Source organism: Thamnophis sirtalis, unplaced genomic scaffold (genome assembly GCF_051295495.1).
Source record: "Thamnophis sirtalis isolate CommonGarterSnake01/CBP01778 unplaced genomic scaffold, rThaSir2_p1.2 scaffold_9, whole genome shotgun sequence".
Classification (NCBI taxonomy): domain Eukaryota; kingdom Metazoa; phylum Chordata; class Lepidosauria; order Squamata; family Natricidae; genus Thamnophis; species Thamnophis sirtalis.
In genome coordinates this window covers 53,436,604-53,463,046 of record NW_028261389.1, presented here as the reverse complement: position 1 = coordinate 53,463,046, position 26,443 = coordinate 53,436,604, and the positions used below count along the sequence as shown (strand labels likewise).

The window sequence follows — 26,443 nt, the reverse complement described above, 5'->3', positions numbered from 1 at the left end:
TGGCAACATTTTTGGAAGTGGTTTGCCCTTGCCTTTTTCTACAATGGAGAGTATATGGCCCAAAGCCATCCACTGGATTTGTGCCTAAAGCCGGACTACAAGTTATTTTGATTTCTAGCCTGCTACTTTAAATGCTGTTCCAAACTGGATTACAGGTGGTCCCTGGGATAATAATGTCCGACTTCAAGACAATCCCTAAATATTTTGTTCTTAGATCGTTACTAGTCTTATTCAAATTTTTACATAAGATATAAGACAGAGAACTGTCTTGGAAAATAAAAAAAGTCATAATACATTTATTATTGAGATCTCAAATATTACGTTTACTTGAATGAAAGACACTTTTCCCCCCAACGTCACATATCTGTAACAGCAGAGAGTTCTATTTAATTCACTTAGAGTAGGATAATGGCAACATAATTCACTTAGAGCAGGGGTCTCCAACCTTGGCAACTTTAAGACTTGTGGACTTCAACTCCCAGAGTTCCTCAGCCAGCAAAGCCCACAGATCTTAAAGTTGCCAAGGTTGGAGACCACTGACTTAGAGTATGAAAATGGCAACGTTATTATTACATGTTATTGGGGCATTTAATTGCCCAAAGTAGGTAACATCATCAATGCTAGACATATACACTTATATAAATAAGCTAGATATATAAACTTTCCTACACAAATGCATTCAAAATATTCATAACATTTGAATTTTTTTTTCAGCCGAACCACCAAGAATCCTTACTCCATACAATAAACTTTATCAAGTCATTGAAAATAATCCTGCATTGCTAGATTGTGTTTTTTTTGGTTCACCTATGCCTGAAACTGAATGGTAAGTCACTCACAATTTGCGGGGGGGGGGGGGGGAATCATTAATGCTTAATGCGCATTAAACTGATGAATATTGCAGGAATCTAGAAAGTTAAATAGAGATCTATACCTTTTTGTGTACTTTAATTGTTTGTCTTCCATTTCATGTGATTAATTTATTTTTCAATTTTATACATAATTAATTTGTCTTACACTATATAGCAAACATCTGATGCAGTGGTGGGTTCCGGATCCCGTTCCAACTGGTACAGTTGGAATGGGTCCGGCTGCATCCACATGGACACGTGCAGCCCACGTGCATGTGTCTTAGTACCTCTGTGAGCCTCCGCGACACTCCAACTGCTCAGCGGAGCCTTGCATAGATGCTGTATGCGCCATGTGCAGAAGCACCAAAGACTTAAAAGACCGGTAAGGAGCTCGGGCAGGTGGGTGGGCCCTCTGGAGCACTGTACAGGAACGGTATCCGGTGTTCCAGGCAGGCTTCGGTACGCCCATACCAAGTTGTACCATCTGCAACCCACCACTGATCTGATGACAAATTACATCCATGACTATAAGTAATCATCTTTTAAATAAGAGAAACTAACAGAAATAAGAGAATAACAGAAATAGAGCACAACAATGATGAGAACTATCTTGAATGCATTTGGGTCAATATTAAAGGTTGGGGAGGGAGAATGACATGGCCATAGGTCTATACTACAGCCAGCCAACCAAGCAGAGGAAGTAGATGAACTTTTTGCTAGTCAGCTAATTAAGGTATGTAGGAAGCATGCCACAATAGTAATGGGGGATTTTAACTACCCTGACATCAACTGGGAAACAAACTCTGCACCAAGTGGAAGATCCAACAGGTTCCTAACAAACCTAGGAGACAACTTTGTTTCCTAAAAAGTAAAGATGGGAACAATGGGATCAGCCATATTGGACTTAGTTCTCACTAACAGAGAGGAAATGATAGAAGGTGTTGAAGCCACAGGAACCCTGGAGGCAAGTGACCATGGAATTCAACATTATGCAAACACAAGTAGTAGAACGAAGTCAAACTAGAGTCTTGGACTTTAAGAGAGCTAATTTCAATAAACTTGGAGAGAGATTGGGAAGAATTCCATGGATGAGAATCCTCAAGGGAAAACAACTCAAGAAGCTTGGGAAATTTTGAAAAATGAGATTACAAAAGCCCAGCCTAGCACAATACCAATGAAGAAGAAAAATAACAGCTCGCAAAAGAAACCAGCATGGCCGCATAAAGAACTCTCTGACAAATTGAAAGTCAAAAAAAGATAAGCATAAAAAGTGGAAAGAGGGGGACATAACTAAGGCAGAATATCAGCAAATAGCCCAAGCCTGTAAAGATGAAGTGAGGAAAGCTAAGGGTCACATTGAAGAAAGGCTTGCCACAAAAGTAAAAAATAACAAAAAAAAGCTTCTTCCAACATGTTAAAAACAAGAAAAAAGTTAAGGAAACAATTGGTCCATTGCTGGGAGAAAGTGGCAGGAAGGTGACAAGCAACAGGGAGAAAGCAGAACTATTTAACTCATTTTTTGCGTCTGTCTTTACACAAAGGGATAAAACAGTCCAACCTATCAAAAACAGCATTACAAATATCAGATTAGGAACCCAAGTTGAAATAGGGAAGAAAATGATAAGTGAGCACCTGTCTACCCTAGACGAGTTCAAATCACCAGGACCGGATAGATTACACCCCAGGGTTCTGAAGGAACTGGCAGACGAGATCTCAGAACCACTGAGAGATCCTGGAGCACCGGGGAACTGCCAGAGGAAAAGAGCTGATGTGGTTCCCATCTTCAAAAAAGGGAAAAAAATAGATCCAGGAAACTACAGACATATCAGCCTGACCTCAATACCAGGAAAGATTCTGGGAAAGATAATCAAGCAACAAATTAGCGAACACCTAGAAGTAAACAAAATAATAGCCAAAAGCCAACATGGGTTTGTGAAAAACAGATCATGCCAGACTAATCTTATTGCATTCTTTGACAAAGTGACAAAATTAGTGGACCAGAGTAATGCCTCGATATAGTTTACTTGGACTTCAGTAAGGCATTTGATAAGGTAGACCATAACCTACTACTAGATAAAGTAGAAGAATGTGGGTTAGACAGCATCACCACCAGATGGATTTGTAACTGGCTGACCAACCACATTTAACATGTACTCCTCAATGGAATTGCATCTACATGGAGGGAAGTATGCAGTGGAGTACCCCACAGTTTTAGATATCTTCAACATCTTCATCAATGATTTGGATGAGGGAATAAATGGGGAACTCATCAAATTTGCAGATGACACCAAGCTGGCAGGAATAGCCAACACTCCAGAAGGTAGGCTTAAGATACAGAAGAATGTTGACAAACTTGAACATTGGGCATTATCTAATAAAATATGGTGAAAAGAGTAAGGTTCTACATTTAGGCAAGAAAAATGAAATGCACAGGTATAGTATAGGTGGTACCTTGCTCAGTAGTAGTAACTGAGAGGGATCTTGGAGTCCTAGTGGACAACCATTCAAATATGAGCCAGCAGTATACAGCAGCTGCCAAAAAAGCCAACACAGTTCTAGGCTACATAAACAAAGGGATAGAATCAAGATCACGTGAAGTGTTAATACCACTTTATAATGCCTTGGTAAGGCCACACTTGGAATCCTGCATTCAGTTTTGGTTGCCATGATGTAGAAAAGATGTGGAGACTCTAGAAAGAGTGCAGAGAAAAGCAACAAAGATGATTAGGGGACTGGAGACTAAAACATGAAGAATGGTCGCAGAAACTGGGTATGTCTAGTTTAATGAAAAGAAGGACTAGGGGAGACATGATAGCAGTGTTCCAATATCTCAGGGGTTGCCACAAAGAAGAGGGAGTCAAGCTATTCTCCAAGGCACCTGAGGATAGAACAAGAAGCAATGGGTGGAAACTAATCAAGGAGAGAAGCAACTTAGAACTGAGGAGAAATTTCCTGACAGTTAGAACAATTAATCAGTGGAACAGCTTGCCTCCAGAAGTTCTGAATGCTCCAACACTGGAAGTCTTTAAGAAGATGTTGGATAGCCATTTGTCTGAAGCGATATAGGGTTTCCTGCCTAGGCAGGAGGTTGGACTAGAAGACCTTCAAGGTCCCTTCCAACTCTGCTATTGTATTGTATAACTGCCAGCTAATTGATTCTACCAATTAGGTTTGGGATTACAGGGATAAGCAATTCCCCTACCAAATGTTCTCATCAATAGAATCACCCACAGATCAACAGCAATTTCAGAGCATGAAATGGTGAGAATGAAAATGTTAGCCAGTCCCAAAATTTATTGGGGACATTATACGTATTTTAAAAATAGGTATGTTAAATCCAATCATTTATTTAACATTTTGTGTGAGTTGCGTCTTTTTTTGTTGTGTATGCATATAATCATCTTTCTACAGTTTATCAAATATTATTACATGTCTATTGGGGTTTAGGGATGCAGTAGACACCTTGTCTCCAAATAAAGTTTAAATTAATGCAAAATTTGGATAATCTCTTTCCAATACATAGGTTTCAAGGAATGAAAGGTAGCATTCTCCAGGGCAACCAGTATGTTTTCCATAATAATGGGACCTTGGAAATTTTGAAAGCCCAAAAGGACAGCAGTGGCACATACACCTGCATAGCAAGAAATAAACTAGGAAAAGCACAAAATAATGTTCAGTTAGAAATCAAGGGTAAGAATCCTTGGCTCTGAAATAAAAGCCTCCTAATCTGTTTGCCAATTGGTAATTGTTAAGTATCATAGTAATTATTTTATTTTTCAGAACCCACAATGATTATTAAGCAGCCTGAATACAAAGTAGTACAAAGGATGGAGCAGGTTTTCTTTGAATGTATAATTAAATATGATGCAACATTAATACCTACAGTTATATGGTTGAAAGAAAATGATGAATTACCAGATGATGGACGGTATGTATTCCAACCCAAGCCCCACTTCTTTGCAAGTTAATTAAACACGAACAAGAGGATTTAATACATATTTCCACTTATAATTCAATAATATATCCTGTTGCAGATAAAGTATTACTATTTTTTAAGATAGTGCTTTCTGCAATGCACCAATTATGATTTCTCTCCACCAGGCATGTATGCTATAATAAGATTCAATAACCCCTCTGTGTTATTGCATCTTTTGATATATTCACCAAGTATATTTTCCTAGGATCACACTGCAAAGAGAAAAGAAAACCAGAATGATGTAATGATTAACACATTAAACTAAACAAATGTTACTAAAACAATAACAGATTCTGATACTTTCATCAAAATGATAAAAGCAGCATCATGCCACTAGGATACAAGTTTCACTTATTTCATACATGTGTGTGATATGATTACACGCTACAAAAGGGGTGCAGCTTGTATTATTACATTGCTCTCTTAATTTCTTTGCTTTGACACAGCCCCAACAGATGCCTCTGTTATTTGTCCATAATGCATGTCGTTTCTTAGTGCTTTGATTTGAGCAATGTCTATGGAATGCATATTTCAACATACACATATGGTGAATTTATTTTGCAATATTTAAACCTCATTCTAAATTCATCGCATCTCCTCTGAAAGTTATTAAATGGCCGACAAATCATTGTAATAAATAAAATTATCTACATTTGTTGTTCTGCCATTGTTCTAACTGGTCCCATAATTCCACTGTATTGTCTTACATTTTTTTTGTAATGGACTCTAGTCGTTCAATTTGGTTTCTCCTTCTGTATTCTTTCTTGAACTGCTGTCAAGTAACTAGTACATTTGTATTAAGATGCTATTGTTATTTACTACAACTTATACTACAACTAATAACGTATGTATTTAGAACTGTTTGCAATAATGGAATAATTAAATGTATTGTAATTACAGGTTTATTGTAGGTAAATACAACTTGACCATTATGAATGTCACTGATAAGGATGGTGGAGAATATACTTGCCTAGCTAATACTACATTGGATAGTGTTTCTGCAAATGCTGTACTCACTATTGTGGGTAAGATATCTCTTAATGTAGAATTAAAGCAAAAACAAATCTGTTATCTTTTTGTGAAAGTATTAACTGGTTTTAATCTATTTAAGATCTGATATTTAAGCTATTCTGAATATTCTGGTACTCAGTTTTGGAATAATCTAAAAGTAAGAATATATTTTGATCCTATAAATTCAACAAAACTAATTTTTCAGGTATTACTGTCTTAAATTTGAACCCAAAGTGTTACAAAAAACAACAACCAGAAAAGACAGTATGATTTCTTATATACTTGCCTGAAACTATGGTAGCTTTTAGCATATCCATCATTTGGACCTGATCTGAGAAAATATAGTTCTGAGTTTTCTCTGTACAGATTTTCTTTCCATGCCAGAATTTTAATATTTAGGGTTCTGTATGCATTATAATTATTATGTATCTTTGTTTATAATGTGATTTCATAAATTAGCTTATTGTTTTTTGTAGAGTTAAAAAATAACCTGATAGAAAAATATTTTAAAATATCTTAATTCTTTGAATTTATATTTGGTAAGGTAGACATTATTAAATTAATCTTGTTTAAAACTCCATATCCAATTAGAAAGTAGAAAGATCTCCTACATAGGAGGTTTAATGGAAAAGTACAAGTTTTCATTAGCAGGGAAGTAACACACAAATACCTAATTGCCTTATTTGACAGATTTCAAAAGAGCTTGGAGGTGCACATACTGTTATTAAAATGAGAGAAACAAAATATCAGTATGCTCTAAAGAAATATTGGTTATGGTTCAGTTTTTGTCAGTTATTGGATTATCCTGAAGGAGATTAAAATATTCAGAATTTTCCAAATTGGCCAATATTTTCATTAATAACTAGTTGAAGTTAAGGCAATGCTTATCAAATTGCAAGTGATATAATAACACTGAGTGAGATAGGGAATCTGGATCGTGGAAATAATTTGAAAAAAAACTTCAGAGATTAGAGAAATAAACTGAAAGTTACAGAATGAAGTTTAGCTGTGAAGTAAAAAAGATTATCCACTTAAGAAAAACAAATCAGATGTATCTGAAGAGGATGGGAGATTTATAGTTTTATGATGATAATTGTGAAAAGGATATTGATGAAATGTAAACAAGATACCGCATTTTTCAGAGTATAAGATGCACCGGAGTATAAGACGCACCAAAGCTTTGAAGAAGCAATTTTTTTTTTTAAAGTTTTTGCACTTTGCACACCTCCCAAAAACATCCTGTTTTTTCAAAAATGGGCCCATTTTTTATTTTAAAAAAAGAGGCATGAATAGCCTTTAGGAGACTTGAGGAATGCTCCGGGGGGGGGGGGCAAAACAAGCAAAAAATGGCCCGTTTGTCATGAAAACAGGCCCTGTTTTTGTCAGAAAAATTGCATGCATAGCCTTTAGGAGGCTTATAGAGCCTGGCGGCCAGTGAGGGCAAAATTGAGCAAAAAACAGCCCGTGTTTTGCTCATTTCTGCACTCCGCAGCCCCCAGGAGCACTCTGCAAGGTTCCTAAAGGCTATGCACCGCCATTTTGGTGAAGGGGGCAGGGTTTTGGGAGGCAAAAAAAAGCTGCATTCAGTGTATAAGATGGATCCAGATTTTCAACCTCTTTTTTGAGGGAAAAAGGTTCGGCTTATACTACAAAAATACGGTAAGTCATCAGTAAATCTTTGTTGCAAATATGCACATATATACATACCGGTACATACATATAGATGTAGCATTAGAGATACTCAACAAAAACTAATTTCCAAATTATAGGAAATAGTTACTTTATTTTATTTTGTTTTAATTACACCACTTAAAATAATTTCTTGAGTTTTAGCATACTTCAAGAAGGAGTCTGAGAAATAGGAACAGGATTAAAGTAAGCAATGAAAATTATTAGAGGTTATCCTGTAAAGAGAAATTGGCTGAACTGGATATTTTTGGTTTTTTTTTTAGAAAAACTGATAGGGTAAGCAAGGGAAATGATAGCACTTCTCAGATATGTGGGATATGTCATACAAAAACACTTGTTCTCGCTTATTTTGGAACAACTTTGGATCTATGTAAATTGTATATTTACATTGTAGAAAAGCTAATTTCAGTAATGTTAATGGGGAATAAAACCAATTAACAGTGAAAACATTTCAATGCTGGGACCAGTACTAAAAGATGTTGGGAATGCTTAAAGTTCATGCATTGTGCAGGCAATTGCCTTACATAGCCTAAATCAGGGGTAATCAACCTTTTTATACCTACCGCCCACTTTTGTATCTCTGTTAGTAGTAAAATTTTCTAACCGCCCACCTGTTCCACAGTAATGGTGATTTATAAAGTAGGAAATAACTTTACGTTATAAAATTTATAAAGCAGAGTTACAGCAAACCCCTACCGCCCACCATGAAAGCTGGAACGCCCACTAGTGGGCGATAGGGACCAAGTTGACTACCACTGGCCTAAATGATCCCTTTCAATATGATGAGTCTATAGTTTGACAATTGTCTACAGGGCTATTCAGGACTCAGATAAAAGAGGCTTTTGTTGTTGTTTTCATTCAATGCATATTATGCACATTTTTGCAAATAAGATAATTACATTTTATTACAATAGCAAGTCATATTAGTAATAAATAGTGTTGCTTTATTCTGATTACTAACACAAGTTTTATAGTTTATATTAATGTCCTTTTTTTCAGCCCCTCCAACTGTTCCACCTATTGTTTACGGTAAACTAATAATAAGTCTTGCTTGCATTATATATCAAACATTCCTCAACTTTCTACTTTTTTCAGACTTTCTCTTTTTATTTGGTTATAAATTTATGTTAAATCTGATGAGAATTATGTTATTATTTTTATTTATGACTGAAATGCTAAACTGTTTCATTATTATAATTAAATCAAACTTGTCTTCAGTATAAATTTCTCAAATAATTGCCTGAACGAGTTATTAAAACCTGTGTAACATTCAGCTGCTTTTTATCATTTGTTAAGCATAGTTTATCATTTGTTATTTTTAAAAATAACTTCTAATTTCTCTGTGGTATAATCTTCAGCATATATAGACCTTTTTATGGGCTGTTAGTTGTTTATTGCTGTTGAATGTAAGATTTTAAAAATGGATGTTGTTTCTGCCCAAAATTAAGTCTACATATGGTGCTATATTAAATGTACTAAGTTATGCCAAACTTGAACTCCTTATTGCCCTCTTTATTCTTTAAAATTTGTACACTTAATATATTTTCTTCTTGTAACTATTTCCCCCTAATTAAGAAACTAAAATTTTATTATTAATTTATTAAGCAATTTAATCATGGACACATAATTCTTGAGCAAGATTTTACCAGTTTAGAATTAGTTTGAGACAATTTTTGTTATAAGTGTCATATGTCAGTTTTATTATGGGATATGATAGGAAAACAATTTTTCAGCTTATGGGTTGCTGATATATTCTCCATAACTATTAGAGTAGACATTTTTATAAAGACACTAGAGGTTGGATTTAATTTTAGAGAATATATATTTTAAAGAATTAATTAATTAATCTTTAGTTTCCCATGTTTGGAAGATAATTACGAGTGGCAGTACTTTCCTTCTAAATTCCTAAGACATTCTTATTCAATCATTTTTATACTTAAATAACATTTCCAGTAACTGGAACACCTATCCTTTATTTTCTTTTCAACTTTGTTTGCTACCTTATACATATTAATATTCATATATACATTATATATATTTAAAAATCTAACAAAGAAATCCATGACTTTAAAAACTCTTATTGTCTTTCCTGGACCTGAATTCTACAATAGGTTGTCAGTATTTATCAGACTCAAATAGGGCAAAGAATGTAAATCATATTTCCCCTTTTCTGTTGGGTCTTAAACACCTTGACAGTGCTGACACAGCCTTCGACCTGTTTCTTCTCTAAAAAACCACTATGTTTATATTGCATTGGATTTCCCGGCTCCTTCACACTTTAAGCAAAAATCAATTTCTGAGTGTGAAAGAGTCACAGTTTTAACTCATTAAGTTAAAAACATCAAGTCTGCATGAGCTTGGTTAAGTACATGCCAATATAGCGGCTCCAATAACGATGTAATTCTGAAACAGTTTTTTTGTAGTTATTAAATGTATTTTTAGTTTCTTTTAGTGTAAAGAAATGTTTGTTTTACATAAAATAGTGCTATAATCATTACCACAACTCATAAACTGAAACTGCTGGTGAACCATGACAAAAATGTTCTTATATTGTTACTTTGTAATGCAAAACAAATGTTGTTACTAGAATTTATGTAATAATCTGCCTTTGTTTTGCACTGTTTCCCAGCAAAGTCAGTTATGCATTTTCATTGCAATTGCATGCCAGTGGTTACACAATCATATTGTAAACAAGCTTGTTCAGAATTTTTCCTAGAATATAACTGTTATTTACTTCCCTTTTCAGATCGTCCTAATCCACCTTATGATTTGGAATTAACAGATCATTTAGAAAGAAGTGTTCAACTCACTTGGATACCGGGCAATGAAAACAATAGTCCCATTACAGGTATGAGAGTTCTGTTTATTTGGAACATCATTTAGCATTCTATTTTGCAATAAACAGCATTTGTTTGATTGTTTTCATTTAAATGACTGTTAAAATTCTGTAAAGTGCCATTGCATAAGCACTGAACTGTGGTGCAAAATAGCAATGTAAATGACCTATTTTTTGTTACTTACTGATATAAACTACCTATTCAGTAGCAGTATCCTCAGTTTTTCTGTATCAAAATACATGAGATGTTACTTCTTTGATTCAGTTGATCAGAAATATTGTGTCATGCTTTTATTATAATCCATGCCAAGGTTCAAACCTGCAAAGTCTGATAGCTTTCAAGTAAAATTTGACCTTCAGAATCTTCAGTTTTCAAGCATTTACAACACTCTTGATATAATAACACTTTTCTCAAAAATATGCATTTGGCTAGTCATATGAAAAGAAAATAAGGCTTTATAAAGCAAAATTTACTTTAACTTTATTTACAGGGTATATTATTGAATATGAAGATGCTTTGCATGAACCAGGAACATGGAATTACCAAATGGAAGTCCCTGGTGTGTTTACAACTGTAAAGTTAAAGTTATCACCATATGTGAATTATTCATTTCGTGTAATAGCTCTTAATGAAATTGGAAGGAGCCAACCAAGTGAAGCTTCTGAAAAATACTTTACAAAACCTGCAAGTAAATAAACACCTCTATCTGCTTAGTATATAAATAACATTTAACTACTGTGGTCTATATTTTACTTAAATATAAAAAATTAAAATTTTAGAACCAGATGACAATCCTATTAACGTTCACGGGATTGGAACGGAACCTAATAATTTGGTGATCACTTGGAAGGTAAGCTTTTTGAAAACATAAAATAATGAAGTATGACTAGTATTAACTTTTCCCAAATGTGTAGCAAAAAGCTCAGAAAAACAGCAAAACATTTTTAAAGATTGACTTGCTGTTGTATAAAAAAAAACCATTGAAATGCCATTAATATCATTCAACCTGTGCTACTTGAATTATCTGATTACACTGCTATATAATTTGCTATAAAGCAAAGTAGTATACATCTAGGACCAAATATGGGACTTGAAATTAGTGTGGTTCCAATATTAATTTCTAGTGATAATGCTGTTAGCGCCCATGAGTAAGTTACACTTATATGATGTATCTAAGCAATATATGCAGTAAATTGAAGATCATAGCTCTTCAATTTATGATTCCTTGTCATTCTGCAATGCAACTATATTAGAAACAGATTGTTCAGTTAGGGCACTTCTATTTTCATTATGCAACCCATGAAGTACAAGATTATAGAAGGAAGTTAAATTTTAATTTGTCATTTCCCCTTTCTTGTTTTTTAGTCCTTTCCAGTCCCATTTCTTTTAATAGCATGTTTTTTAGACTTTTTTAGACAGAGAGCATTTTGCCTACAGTTGCCCCCTGTGAGCACCACTTGAGATTTTACTTTAGAACAAGGTAAAGAGTCATTAAATTAGTAAGATTTCTTAAGCTGTATACCACACATGAATATGAAAAAAATCCTGGTTAAATCACCACTTTCTAGCAATCGTTAGAACAAAACTATTAACTTTATATTATCTTCATCCTCTTTTCTATAGCTAATTAAAAATAATACCTTTGTTATTTTTCATTTTAGCCTTTAACGGATTTTCAGTCCAATGGTCCAGGTCTTCAGTACAAAGTCAGCTGGCAGCAGAATGATGGTGAAGATGAATGGACATCTGTTACCGTTGCAAATGTATCTAAATATATTGTAGCTGATACACCAACTTTTGTTCCATATGAGATAAAAGTACAAGCATTAAATGACTTAGGACTTGCACCTGACCCTTTAACAATAATTGGACATTCTGGAGAAGACTGTAAGTTTCTTAATTTAACTCAGTTTTTAGTATAATTTTTGCTTTAGCTGACTTTCTGAATAGTAATAATATTGTGGTACAAATGTAGAATTCAAAATTAATTTTCTACATTTATGAAATTTAAAGTACTTTGTTTCCTTGAAAATACGACCTACCCTGAAAACAAGCCCCAGCCCGATTTTCATGCCTGCACCTAATAAGCCCTACCACAAAAATAAGCCCTAGTTAAGCCCCGCCCACCAACTGGTTCTTTGAGGTGGGACGAAAAGTGTGAAAATCAAGCGAGGTTGGGGTGTGTGTGTGTGTGGAGGTACCCCGCATGCCTTGAACCCACTTACCTTAGGACTGCTGCAGCTAGACCTCCAATGTCCCAACACTTGTTGCACTGCTGCCCTACTTCTTCTGCAGCCACTTGTGGCCACTTATGGCCAGATGACACAAGTCTTGTCGTGTCGATGGAGCCGCTCTCATCAGGATGCCATGAGACTCCTTGGGCCAGTGGAGCCACTCGCTGCAGAAGTGGCTCCACTGACACCCCAAGCCTCACAGCATCCTGCCGCGAGAGACTCCACTGGCGCAATAAGCTGTGCAGAGTTATGCTGCATGATAAGACCCGAGCTCCAGTTTCCCAGCAGCAGCAGGGCCAGCAGGCAGGGGAGGGCAGGGGCCAGGGTGTGCCAAGAGTTTGGTTCGTTATGGCCCCAGGCAAGTAGACAGGACAGAGGGTGGGGTCAGCGGTAGCAGCACTTCCACTCCCATCAGCCCCGACATTCACCGCCTCCTGCACATCAAAAAAGTAATACCTCCCTGAAAATAAGCCCAAGTGCTTATTTCGGGGGCCCAAAGAAAATAAGCCCAGGTCTTATTTTCGGGAAAACATGGTGCCTTATAAACACATGCAAGTGGTTCTAAACTTGGATTTATTGTATTTGTCCCTTGTCAGTGCCAATGATTGCTCCAGGCAATTTACAAGTACAGGTTGTAAACAGTACATTAGTGAAAGTGCAGTGGGATCCAGTTCCATTAAAGTTTGTCCGGGGTCATCTTCAGGGATACAAAGTAAGTTAACCATAAATATTTCTTAAACAGCATTTAGTATAAAAATATCCACAGATATATTTGATTATTTTACTTCTTGAGGTGCTTGGTCTAGCAAAATAGTGACTACTATTTTGTTTTTCTTGGTCTATGAGAATGGCTATTTGATGTTTGTCAGAAACAGTTTTTAGTCTAACCATTGTTATTATTTACACTTAAGTGTTCCTTGTAACATGTGTAGCATAAATTTTATATTCTGTCATACCAGTATTTAGTCTTGGGTTGAATGTGCATACAAAAGCATTAAAACTTATATCATATTTATGTATTTAAATTATACTAGCCATTTTCTAAAGAATCCTATAATAATTTATCTAACAGTATGAAATAGACTATGCTAAGAACTATCAAATTCAGAGTCAGATAATAACTTCCATATCTGAGTGGAGATTTGAAGGCAGTTTATTTGCTTCAAATACTAGTAGTCTAATGTGCTAATATATTACATATGTTAAGGATTTGATATGTCTTTGCACTGATAATTTAAACTCACTCGACCGGATAGTCATGGCTAGAGAAGAAATCAATGGATTTCCTTTAATTAAGTTATTTTAAATGCTTATTTTTTAAAAAAAATATTATTGGTTATTATTTAGCACACTAAATTGCTTGTCTCAAAATTCATTTGGGCTGTATAATATAATGCAATCTGAGAACATCATAAATTAATGTTTAAAATATCCATGCATATATATTTAGATTTACTATTGGAAAGTCAAACATTTATCTGGAAAAATTAAGCAGCATGTGGAAAAAAGAATGTTGACTTTCAGTGGAAATAGAACACATGGAATGGTGCCAGGACTAGAGCCTTTTAGTTCTTATAAACTGAATGTAAGAGTGTTTAATGGGAAAGGAGAAGGACCAGCAAGCCAAGATGAAACATTTAAGACTCCAGAAGGAGGTATGTAATTGAATAACTCATATATCTATCTTTCACATTAAGAGTTAAGTATTACCTGGCCATTTTTATTATTATTAAATGATTATTAAAAATAATGCATGTTTCTGATTTTTTACATATTTATTTGGAAGACAATGAAACATCAGCAAATATAGATAAAATTAATCTATAAGAAAGTGATATGTAAGCTTTTATAGATAAATGGCTACATTATTGAAGTTGTACTGGGGCAGCATATGAGTAGTGCTAAGGCATATTAGACAAAGAGTATATTCATGTCTATCACATGTAATAACTGGTATACTAAGGAAATATGAAGGGAGAAATTAACAGAAAGGTTAGTCATATAAGGAGAATAAAGCATTATTAGTTGATTTTGATAGCATTATAACATATCTGCAGAATTCAGGCACATGTTAGCTGTGATGAGTAACTTTCCAAAGAGGTCCAGAAACTGCATACAATTTTTAGAAAACCCACATGTAACCTTTATGTATTAAATAAAATGTGATGATAATTTAGAAGGAACATTTAAAATATTTCATATAATATTTGAGTTTTATTAAAATTAACTATGTTGTGGGGTGTGTTTGGGATGTGTTTGTGTGTGTGTGTGTGTGTTTTAAAGTTCCCAGTGCACCCACTTTTTTGAAGATTACCAATCAAAATCTAGACACTCTAACTTTGGAATGGGGACCACCTTCTCATCCAAATGGAGTTCTGCTGGGATACACATTAAAGTTTCAACCAAGTAAGTAAAATTAACAAAAAAATGAATCCACAAATCATAACTTTATTGAATAATTAATAGTATCTTTTTAGATTGATTGGTTAATACTTTTCTATATGAATCAGTTTTTAAGAATTGGAAATGAACAGTGTTAAATTTTAGGAAATTTTTATGGAAAGTGGGTAGCACAGTATTTCCTTGTAAAAAGCTATACAATGACTTTTCTCTGCTTCAGAGAAAAGTATGCATTACGACTTGGGGACAAAAGTTGCGGAAGATGCAGGCAGCACAAAGTTGCTTGGTGAGAATTGATATTAGGTGCTGCTAACCTGCATTGTGTTTCTTAAGAAGATCTTCTTAACCAGATGTTAGGAAGCTAATTAAGTGAACATGTAAGCTGTACACATTACTTTAAAAATTACAACTTACAACTTTGTAGGCCTTTGAAATCTATACATGCAGGAAGCCACAGAACAACTTCACAAACAAAAATTGTTCTGCTTTAGAAGCAGGATTATTCTGCCTTTATCATACATTCATTTAAACAAATTATACTCTCTGAATAGTGCTAATGCAGCATGTCAATAGCAGGATTCAGCATGTTGCATAAATGCTTGGCTTCAGTAGTAAAATACAAAATTAATTGTATTTTGTATTCTATATAACAACAGTTAATAGTACTCATGAATTAGGTCACTTGGAAGAGATCAATATTCCTGCCAATGAGACCAGCTTGATTTTAAGTAACCTGAATTACAGCACTCGATACAAGTTCTATTTTTATGCACAAACATCAGTTGGACCTGGAAGTCAAATAACAGAAGAAGCAGTAATAATTATGAACGGAGGTAAGATGGGTATGTGTAAGGCATATCAATTTAAAATATTTATTTGTGTAAATCTCACCTTTACTTGTGTAACTTAAGGTAGTATACAGAATGTTCCTGCTTCCTGATTTTCCCATAAAATTTCGGTGGGGTGGGGTGGATTGAGAAAGTGACTTGTCCAAAGTCACCCAGCTGACTTCCATGCCTAAGGGAAGGTTTCAAGTTCAGATTGAAGTAACTATATAGATTTTTAAAGAATGTCTCTCTCTATATATATTGGGGAATAATCTATACATTTTTGCAGATCTTTTTCTACCCTTAAAGTACTAGTATATCCTAATTTTTATATTTAGAAAAGCTGTTTAACCTAAAAGAAATACAGATGTTAACATACAAGCATATATTTGGGGTTACTATGTGAGATTATATTTTAGTATTTTTATTGAGGTTTCAAAAATACTATTTGACTATAGAAATAGGAAACTCATGAACATTTTCTAATCGTCTTAGAGCTACTATATAAAGAATACAGATATATGTTAGGTGAAAGCAGTTTTCTAATTCTGAATGCCTAGAGTAAATAACCTATTTTCACATATTCCAGGATTCTGCAGCATTGTTGATTCAAAGGCTGAATGGTGCTTTAGAGCTCATGGGAATAAATTTGTGATATCTGTCTGAAAGTTGTTAAACCCCTGTAATGTAACTGCCAATCGTACACAACCACTGAATAAATAAATTGATTAAAGGTATAAATTATTAATAAATTTAAGAATTTTAAAGTAAATAAATTAAAGCAAACAAATACATCAGTTGGGATATTCACTGATCCTGTGTCACACAATAGGTATTAAAACCAAAATCAGTCTTTAAGATCCTAAACAATAGCAGGTAAGCATTCCATGAAAAGACTTCAATAAAATATTTTTGCAATATCACTTATGTAGTAGAAAATACATGATTCAAAACCCTAATCACATTAGCAAATGCAAACAAAGAGGCTTTGATTTTCAATTAAGACCAAATTAAATAGATAGTTGGGTGTTGTATTCCTTAATTTGGCATAGTGTTTGCACATTGTTTGCTAGGATATTATTATTTTGTACAGTAAGATCTTGCTTATGATCTGTTCATGTAAGTTCCATTACCTGCAGTTTGAGGGAATGTTTCCACTAATGATATATCCATAAATTGTAAGACTGAATACTTAGTGCTTAAGAAATGCTTTATTGAAAAGAATTAAATCTGTTAAAGAGTAGTAGTTTAAAGTAAATTCATGCCCACTAACTTTGTTTTTTGTTTCATATATCACTATTGTAAATCAATGAATTGTTTAATTTCTTATTCTCTAATTCCAATACCTTTTCATTTAACTGCTTGCTTTCATCCTTTAATATCAATGAATACATTGGTACTATAATTACTAGTCTTTTTGTATTTTTTCTGTGTAACTAGTAATGTAGTTTAGTGTTCTCTTATTTTCCTCTACTCATACTTGTATTCCTTGAATATAATTGCAAGTAAAAGTAAACATTGATTCTGTGATTCCCCCCCCCCAGTTTTCTATATTTTTTTAAAAAGTTGGTGATAAGAGGAAACAGTAGCGTTCCCTAAATAAAGTCCTAAGAAGATACTATTTATGAAAGAGCTATCTATTGTCTTAACAAAAAAATTTGCTTACTCGTTCAAAAAACCAGAGCAGTATATGCTGCCTCATTCTTTTTCTCCGTTATATATCATGGAGATATATATATGTTTTTGCAATGGTTATAATTTTTACAGGCTGCTAGCCCAATCCTTAATCCTCCTCCTTTCTCATCCGAGCTTGGGATCAGCAATGGCTGATATGCTACACAGTTTGGGAAGAGCTAATGCTAATGCTAAATCTACCAAAATAATTTAATTGATAAGCTTGACAAAACCAAATTGTGCTGTTGATTGTTACATAAAATCTAAAAGTGCAAATTCATTGATATTTAACTCATTTATAGTCACACTGCTACCTACTACTGCTAGCTATAAAAGCACAATTCACATTGTGTAGGATAGGTAGTTTCACCTATATTTTGAGTATGCTGAACAAAACAATTTCAGTTTACTGGAAAGGACTAAGTGACAATAACTGTTTTGTTTCCCTTTGCTTTGGTTAACTGATTGGATAGGCTGGGATGGGCTATTTGTTTCTAAGATTATGGAACATCCAGATTAACCAAGGAAGAGCAATTGCTACAAGCAGTGTTTTCTTATTTACGTAATGGAAGGGTAGTAAACGTGGCCTTCCAGGGTTGTTCACTTGTAATTAATGTTGAATAATAGTGTTCAGCAACACTCTTTATCAGTGGGCCACATATCCTCATGTCATTAACCTCCTCAAAGTACTGTACTAATAAAATACTGATGTAGGATTGTTACTTGTAGCATTCATTACTGTTCCAAAGAGAACTAAGCTGCTCAATAATTTAATATAATTTTTTCTTACTGTTTCATTAATCAATGTGATACATACTAAGGTTTATTTGCTGAAATATTTCACAAAGATGTAAATAGCAGTGGTGAGTTTCCATTTTTTTTTACTACCGGTTCGCTTGTGCATGCATGCGCAAAAGTGTCTGGGCAGGTGAGCAGAGCCTCCCACCGCCACCACTACTGGTTCGCCCGATCTGGGCTAAACCAGGAGGAACCCACCTCTGCTAAGTACCAATAAAAAGTATGGTAATAGCTTGCTGAATATTATTTCATTTTTTATTCCAGGTAATAGTTAACAGCATTTTATCCTTCTCTTTTAAATAGTAATGAAACAAAATAAAGCATTGAACCTATTCAGTTAATATTTTCTATTGATGGAACTGCAATTTCTTCTAGTTCTTTCTGTAGGCCCCAAAACAGTTCTTAATTATAAGGCAGTGATGTGCGGTGAGGTTAATGGCTGGTGAGGCACTGACGTCATCACAATCTTTTTATTAAAATGCCTTTGTAATACAGGGGGTTTTAATAAAAGGATCTGTGCCATTTTGTCACATCCTTGCGCGTTTTGAAGGGGTGGCGGGCAAGAGTGTATCACCAAGGACCATATGCGGTGACCACCAGTGGCCAACAACAACAAAAAAAGAGATTTGGGGGGGGGGGGGGAACAAGGAGCCAAGGAGTTCCTAGTTGTGTTTTCCACAAGGGACGACAGTCCCTCTGAAGGTGGGGGGGGAGAGAGAGAGATGATGATGATGATGATGATGATGATGATGATGATGATGATGATGACGACGACGACAAGTATCAAAAGCCTTTTGAGTTTGACAATATAATATGCTATCCAAAATTATAAATAATCTTATTTTCATTGTTTGCATTTTTTGCCATCTCTGTTATTTTCTTTTTAAAAAATCAGATTTGCTTCCAATTTGTGCCTTCTGGCAAACTACAGTTTTCTTGGCAAGAGATCCAGCTTGCCATTGCTTTCCTCATAGGTCTGAGAAAGTTTTTCTTTTCTTTTCTTTTCTTTCTTTCTTTTCTTTCTTTCTTTCTTTCTTTCTTTCTTTCGTTCTTTCTTTCCTCTTCCTTTCTTTCCCCCTGCTTTGTTTCCCTCTCTTTTCTCTCTCTCTCATTCTCTCCCTTCAGCTCTCTTTCATTTCTCTCTCCCTCTCCCCCTCTCTCTCTAATTTGTTTCTTTCTCTTTCCCTCTCTCCCATTCTCTCCTTCCAGGTCTCTTTCATTTCTCTCCCTCTCTCTCTCTCCCCCCTTTTCTTTTCATCTCTTCCTTGCACGTGCAAGCAAAATACTTTTCTGGGCCAGGATCACAACGGCGGGGACGCTGTGCAGGAGACTCCTTAGCGCTAGATATAGGTCAGCGCGAGCCGCGGTCCCATTCCCCTCCTTCCTGAGACAACATGAAGGGGACTGCGGCTCGCACTGACCTGAGTCTAGCTCTAAGGAATCTCCTGCACAGTGTGGCTCTTCTCCGCAGCACAGCCAGGTATTCACTTCTCAGTGGCGGCAGCGGAAGTAGTCGCTGTCCCCGCCGCCGTGATCCTGGGTATTTTGCTTGCATGCGCAAGAAAGAGATGAAAGAGAAAAGGGGAGAAAGAGAGAGAGAGAAATGAAAGAGAGCTGGAAGGACTGACAAGCCTTTATGTATGTGTGTATTCTGTTTATTTAAAGGACAGAAAGTAGATGGCAAAGTGCTGATTAAAACATATTTTTGTTGTTTTTGCTGCTTTGATGGATATTCAGAAAACTCTTTTCAAACCTCATCTGTCATGCATACTGCACCTTCAACATTTTATAAGGGTATTACTATTTATTTTATCAAAATAACATTCCATAGAAATAGCTGGAATGCACCATTCTGAAAGAAAATTTTGAAATGTACAAAATTGCATGAGATTAGAAAAATATGTGCACATTTTTTCATTACTTGTAGAATCTTCCATTTTGGAATATTGTTTTAGAAACATTTGATTGGATATTAGAATAGATAAACATGGAGTTCTATGTGTGCTTATTTATCTGGTAGTATCTCATATTTACAGATGTTGTATTGAAAGTATTAGTTATATTTAGTTACAATTTGATCTTAAATAATTACCTTTTCTTAGCTACCAAATATGATCCCCTTATTAAAGCAGCTGAAATTAAAAGACCACGTCTTTTATTTCCAAAAGCTTTTGCTTGATTAATCTTCCTTCCTTCCTTCCTTCCTTCCTTCCTTCCTTCCTTCCTTCCTTCCTTCCTTCCTTCCTTCCTTCCTTCCTTCCTTCCTTCCTTCCTCTCATAAGTTAACTGTCAGGGTTCCAAGTAATATACCCATAACAAGCAGAACTTCAAGGCAAACAGTTTCCTCAAAGAACAAGTCTATTGGAGATATCAGTGATGGCGAACCTATGGCACACGTGCCACAGGTGGCACATGGAACCATATTTGCCGGAATGGCAGCCCTCAGCTCTGGCACGCATGCATGCGCTGACCAGCTGATTTTCAGCCTTCTGGAGGGCCGGGCCGGGGGAGGCCATTTTCATCCTCCCCAGACTTCAGGAAAGCCTCCAGAGTTCATTCCTGAACTTCCAGTTGGGCCATTGGGCCATTTTTCGCCCTCCCTGGGCTCCAGAGGCTTTCCTGAAGCTTGGAGAGGGTGAAAAATGGCCCAACAGGCCAAACAGAAGTTCGGAAATGATCCATTTCTACCTTCCAGGGGGCCAGGGGAGGCCATTATCACCCTCCCCATGCTTCAGGAAAGCCTCTGGAGCCTGGGGAGGGTGGAACACCACCCACCCACCCTACGCGCGCATGCACAGGTGGATGGGGCATGCACACACGATTTTGGCATGTCTTTAGAAAAAGGTTAGCCATCAATGGGATATATCATATTGGCATAGGCTAGTGAAAACCAACTCTAAAGGTTCCAGCAGTTTTCATCTAATTAAAAGTAAAGTTTTCCCCCTTTCCCAAACAATCAGTCACATGGTCCAATCAAGGTGCTATCCAGTTGCTTGGAAACTTCACTCCTGAGTTTCCAGTGCCGGCCCATCTCTAACCTAACAGGCTTGGTAAGGAGCATGGAAAAGCCTCTGCCTATCAACGAAACATTTACTTGCTTGAATCATATGGTGTGGGTCAGGGGCTTTGCCCTGATTCCTAGCCTTAGGATTATGGGTAGGCTGATCAGGCAACAGATACAACCTGTATGTATGATTGCTTCCACTTTCCCCTGCGCCCCTGTTTTGGACACCATTAACTTCGACCGGATGGTGAACGGACAGATGGCTTCACTTACCATTGGGTCATCCTCACCTTTGTCATGGCTGTTGTAGACCATCGGCAACTTGACTTCCTGGACTGGAGTTCTCTCTTCCCCAGATAGGGGAAGGGAGACCTCAATAATTTGGTGGGCAAACTCCCCCCTCTCTGTAGCCTTCCTGAGTGTTTTTTTCTTTTTTTCTTTTTTTGCTGCTTCTGATGTCTTCACCTTGGTATAGGGGCTGGAGCCAGGAATTCAGCTGCTTGGTTGCCCCGCTGGTGCATTGGAAGCACTTGATTGGCTTCATTGAGGTTCCCCTTAGTTGTTCATCCACTTGCCAGGGACTTAACTATCAGCCAAGTTGCTGCCACTCAGGTTGGCTCTTTGGCTTCTTTTTGGTCGGTCCCTTCTTCTCATGGCAGTGAAGCTCTGGATCCATGACCACTGCCACCCAATACCACTCGTGGATGCATCAGGAACCCCTCAGAAGACGCAGGTTTGGAGCAGTTGCTATGAAGCAACCGTGTAACGCATCCGTCCTCACTGAGGTGTCTTTTACCCTTTTAGAGAAAATCATTGAGCTGTTCCCTGGCTAAGATCAACCTTCCCGTGGAGGTCATACACTCCCTCCTCTGGTGGAGATCCCCTGCCATCTCTAGGAGAATTTGCTTCAAGGCACTGGACAGACTAATCCTCACCACAGTTGCCAGCCTACTAGGCTGGGAGCCCCACCTCAGATGGCGCAGGGCCTGTGGAGCCAGGGGGACCGGCTGTTTGGTACGTCCAGTCCCCAAAGTCATCCAGGTCTAGCGGTCCCTTCACCCTCCACTCGAGGACTGTGATCATCAACTCCGTGGTCAAGGTCACTGGACAATCCCTCACTGGTTCTTGGGATGAGGCATGGCATCTGAAGTCCTCCTCTGCTTGGTACAGTTCCCCAGTGGTCAGCCACTTGGCCCACCTGGCACACGATCTCCGCCACTGCTTCTGCCACCTGCTGGATCTCTGAGGGGGTCTGCAAGCTCTTCAAGACCCTGCCACTAGCTCCCAATATGTCTTCTCCTTTCTTTTCCATTATGCCATCTTCCCTGAGTCTTTCTGCTGCCTGGGTAGACCGGGCAAGCGACCGGAGCTCAGGACCCCGGATAGCAGCTCTGGTTGGAGCAGAGAATTTAGTTGTGGAGTTGGTTTAATATTAGGGTTCCAAGTAATATGCCCATAACAAGCATAACTCCAAGGCAAGCAGTTTTCTCAAAGAACAAGTTTATTAGACATATCATAGTGACACAGGCTAGTGAAAACCAACTCTAAAGGTTCCAGTGGTTTTCATCTAATTAAAAGTAAAAGTTTTCCCCTTTTCCTAAACAATCAGTCACATGCTCCAATCAGGGTGCTGTCCAATTGTTTGGAAACTTCACTCCTCCTCTCTTCAGCCACCCATGGGAATGTCCTTGGTTCACAGGGGAAACTATTTTGTTTTGGCTACAAAAATCCAGCTATCTCTATTCCCCTCCCCCCTATCCCTCAGCATTATTGTGGCACACTGAAGCCTCCAAAATGGCCTTGATCAGGCTAGCTTCAGAGTTGACGTTAACAGTATAAGACTGTTCCTCCTATTGCAGTTTTCAGTAATAAGACTATAATCTGGGATTCTGCTTTTTTGTCTTTTATAATTTACATATCACTTAATCTAACAAGGCTCATATCTGTATTTATATAAGATTATATTGTTTGATCATTTATTTCTCCATAATTTAAGATTAAGATAAAAATAAACTTATTGTCAGTTTTATTGTGAACACACTAGGACATATTAAAAATGAAATTCTGTTGCCTGCTCTCAAAAGAAAATATATATCTACACATACACTATATTGCCAAAAGTATTCACTTACCTGCCTTTACTCGCATATGAACTTACTGTAAGTGACATCCCATTCCTAATCCATAAGGTTCAATATGACGTCGGGCCACTCTTTGCAGATATAATAGCTTCAACTCTTCTGGGAAGGCTGTCCACAAGGTTCAGGAGTGTGTTTATGGGAATTTTTGACCATTCTTCCAGAAGGGCATTTGTGAGGTCACACACTGATGTTGGATGAGTTTACGTGGCCTACCACTTCATGGCTCAATTACTGTCATTCCCAAACACTTCCACATTCTTATAATACAGCTGACAGTTGACTGTGGAATATTTAGGAGCGAGGAAATTTCACGACTGGATTTGTTGCACAGGTGGCATCCTATCACAGTTCCACGCTGGAATTCACTGAGCTCCTGAAAGCGGCACATTCTTTCACAAATGTTTGCCTGGGTACCTGATTTTATACACCTGTGGCCTTGGAAGTGATTGGAACACCTGATTCTGATTATTTGGATGGGTGAGTGAATACTTTTGGCAATATAGTGTGCATAACACACATATACACATGTATATACATTACATGCATACATAGATATACCTTCACCCATACATATATATCTACATATTTATATATATGCATATATATATGTATGTACATATATACGTGTGTGTACATACATACATACATATATAGTCAGCCTCTGTTTCACTACTTGCTTTTCGGCTGCCATTGAAACGGGGGAGGGGAGGCATGGTATTTGGGAAGAGAAGTTTTAAGTACAGGAGAGATTGTGAAAAGGGAGTGTTGTTCTCACCATCTACTGTGCATGCTGGAGATAGTGATTGGGCCCGCCAAGGCCAACTGTCCTGCATACCAACCTGATGATGCTTTTTGAAGATGACACCCACATGACACCTGAGAGAAGTGTGGATTGGACTATGGGATGGGGTTACCAGGGGGAGGGGGTTGGGTCACCTATTGATATCTATGATTTTGTGCGCTTTTGCCTCAGATCTTGCTTTGCTTAGCTGCTATCTTTTCATAACCAGTAAAAGTTCTCTTAATTCTGTGAAATGGAGTTAAGTGGTTTTTTTCTTGGTTGCTGAGGGAGGCTGGCTTTATATATATGTGTGTGTGTATGTGTGTGTGTGTGTGTGTCTATTTCCATAGTGAATTGTATTTTGGGGTGTAGGCTGTTGAGATGTGTGAGGAAGTTGTCCAGTTTTTCTTTCCCATGTGGCCAAATTACAAAAGTGTCATCTATATATCTAAGCCAGAGTTTGGGTTTGTGTTCAGATCTATCTAAGGCGTTAGTTTCAAAATGTTGCTATGGAAATAGAAGCTAACAACCAACTTCCCTTTCTGGACGTCCTAATCTACAAAAAACCCCAATGGCTCCCTAGGACATACCATCTACCAGAAAAAAACACACGCCAACCGCTACTTAAATGCACAATCCCATCACCACCCTGCACAGATCAACTGTAGCCAAAACCCTCATCTCCAGAACCAAACGCCTAGCCGACAAAGACCACCTGAAAACTGAATTACACACTCTCACAAACGTATTAATCTCCAACGGGTTCAAAAAAAAAACAATTACCAACCTAATCCATAGGGAGACGCCCCCCCAAGAATCAAGACACAGAACAGGACAATGTCATCGCCCTCCTCCCTTACATCAAAGGAACCACAGATAAAATCAGCAAAATTCTCCACAAACACAATATCAAGACAGCCTTCAACACTGACAAAAAATAGCCAACATCTTAAGAAACCCCAAAGACAAAATCCAGCTAGAAAACCAAGGAGTCTACAAAATACCATGCAAAATCTGCCCTGTAACATACATAGGAAAAACTAATAGGAGAATAAATGCATGCATCGCAGAACACAAGAACGCAGTAAGAAAAAAAGAAAAAACTCCCTTCCTTTTCCAGCACCTTAAAGCTACAGGACACAAAATTAATTTTGAAGGAACCAAATTAATCTCCAAAACTGAACACTTCAACAAGAGAATAATTATGGAAGCTATCGAAAAAGAGAAACACCCCCATAACACGAATAAACGTGACGATACCTCCCATCTACCAGACATCTGAAAACCAGCCCTAGTCAACAAACGAGTCCCACCCACCACCCAGGCCATTACAACACGAAACAACAATGGACACACAGCCAGCACCAATAAGCACCAATCTACCAATCATGATACAACTACACAGCCAATCAATCCACTTACTGAAACAAAGCCAGCACTCCACACAACCCCACCAAGATTTATAGAAAGATGGCAGCTCTGACCACACTTTACTCACACAAACACGAAGTCGAAAACATCAGCCTGAAGATGGCGAGTGAGACCTCGCTGAACCGATGCCAAGACAATCTCAATCTTACATGGGAAAAGACCCAAATACAACAAGACTATCATACCTACACCCGTGAAAATCTATACACACACACACACACACACACTCACACTGTATTTTTCAGAGTATAAGATGCATGTTTTCCCCTCAAAAAAGAGGCTGAAAATCTGGGTGCGCCTTACACACTGAATACAGCATTTTTTTCCCTCCTGAAACCCCGTCCCCTTCACCAAAATGGCCGTGCATAGCTTGTAGGAGGCTTTCAGAGAGCTCCTGGGGACTGGGGGGGGGGCAGAAATGAGCAAAAAACAGGCCGTTCGTGCCTTTAGGAGGACTATTCACAGGCCACTTTGGGGAGGTTTCCAGAGTGCAAAAACTTTTTTTTTTAATTTGCCTCTTCAAAACCTTGGTGCGTCTTATACTCTGAAAAATATGGTATACACATGCTATATACATTATATGCATACATATACCTACACCCATACATATATATCTACATATATATCTACATATGTATGCATACTGTGTATATATGAATGTACGTACGTACATATGTATATACATACATACATACATACACATATGTCTTTCCCCCAAAATAAGACAGGGTCTTATTTTCTTTTGACCCCCAAAATAAGCACTTGGCCTTATTTTTGGGGAGATCTTAT

At 37.0% G+C, this 26,443-nt stretch overlaps 1 protein-coding gene across 27 annotated transcripts in view; it reads left to right on the top strand.

The window, feature by feature from the left end:
- NRCAM (neuronal cell adhesion molecule) overlaps positions 1 to 26,443 on the top strand; it is a 134,004-nt gene that overhangs the window by 90,109 nt on the left and 17,452 nt on the right. For 9 of the 27 annotated variants that reach the window (XM_087723583.1, XM_087723590.1, XM_087723584.1 and 6 more), the window contains 14 exons: positions 715 to 826; positions 4,375 to 4,541; positions 4,632 to 4,779; positions 5,728 to 5,852; positions 8,527 to 8,556; positions 10,274 to 10,375; positions 10,855 to 11,052; positions 11,144 to 11,214; positions 12,026 to 12,251; positions 13,195 to 13,310; positions 14,049 to 14,253; positions 14,882 to 15,004; positions 15,655 to 15,831; positions 18,321 to 18,362. In XM_087723583.1, coding sequence (XP_087579709.1) covers positions 715 to 826; positions 4,375 to 4,541; positions 4,632 to 4,779; positions 5,728 to 5,852; positions 8,527 to 8,556; positions 10,274 to 10,375; positions 10,855 to 11,052; positions 11,144 to 11,214; positions 12,026 to 12,251; positions 13,195 to 13,310; positions 14,049 to 14,253; positions 14,882 to 15,004; positions 15,655 to 15,831; positions 18,321 to 18,362 — 1,842 coding nt within the window. Of the gene's footprint in view, positions 1 to 714; positions 827 to 4,374; positions 4,542 to 4,631; positions 4,780 to 5,727; positions 5,853 to 8,526; positions 8,557 to 10,273; positions 10,376 to 10,854; positions 11,053 to 11,143; positions 11,215 to 12,025; positions 12,252 to 13,194; positions 13,311 to 14,048; positions 14,254 to 14,881; positions 15,005 to 15,654; positions 15,832 to 18,320; positions 18,363 to 22,105; positions 26,017 to 26,443 lie in introns of those variants that run through there. The other 18 variants (XM_087723604.1, XM_087723595.1, XM_087723588.1 and 15 more) reach the window with 7 other exon arrangements.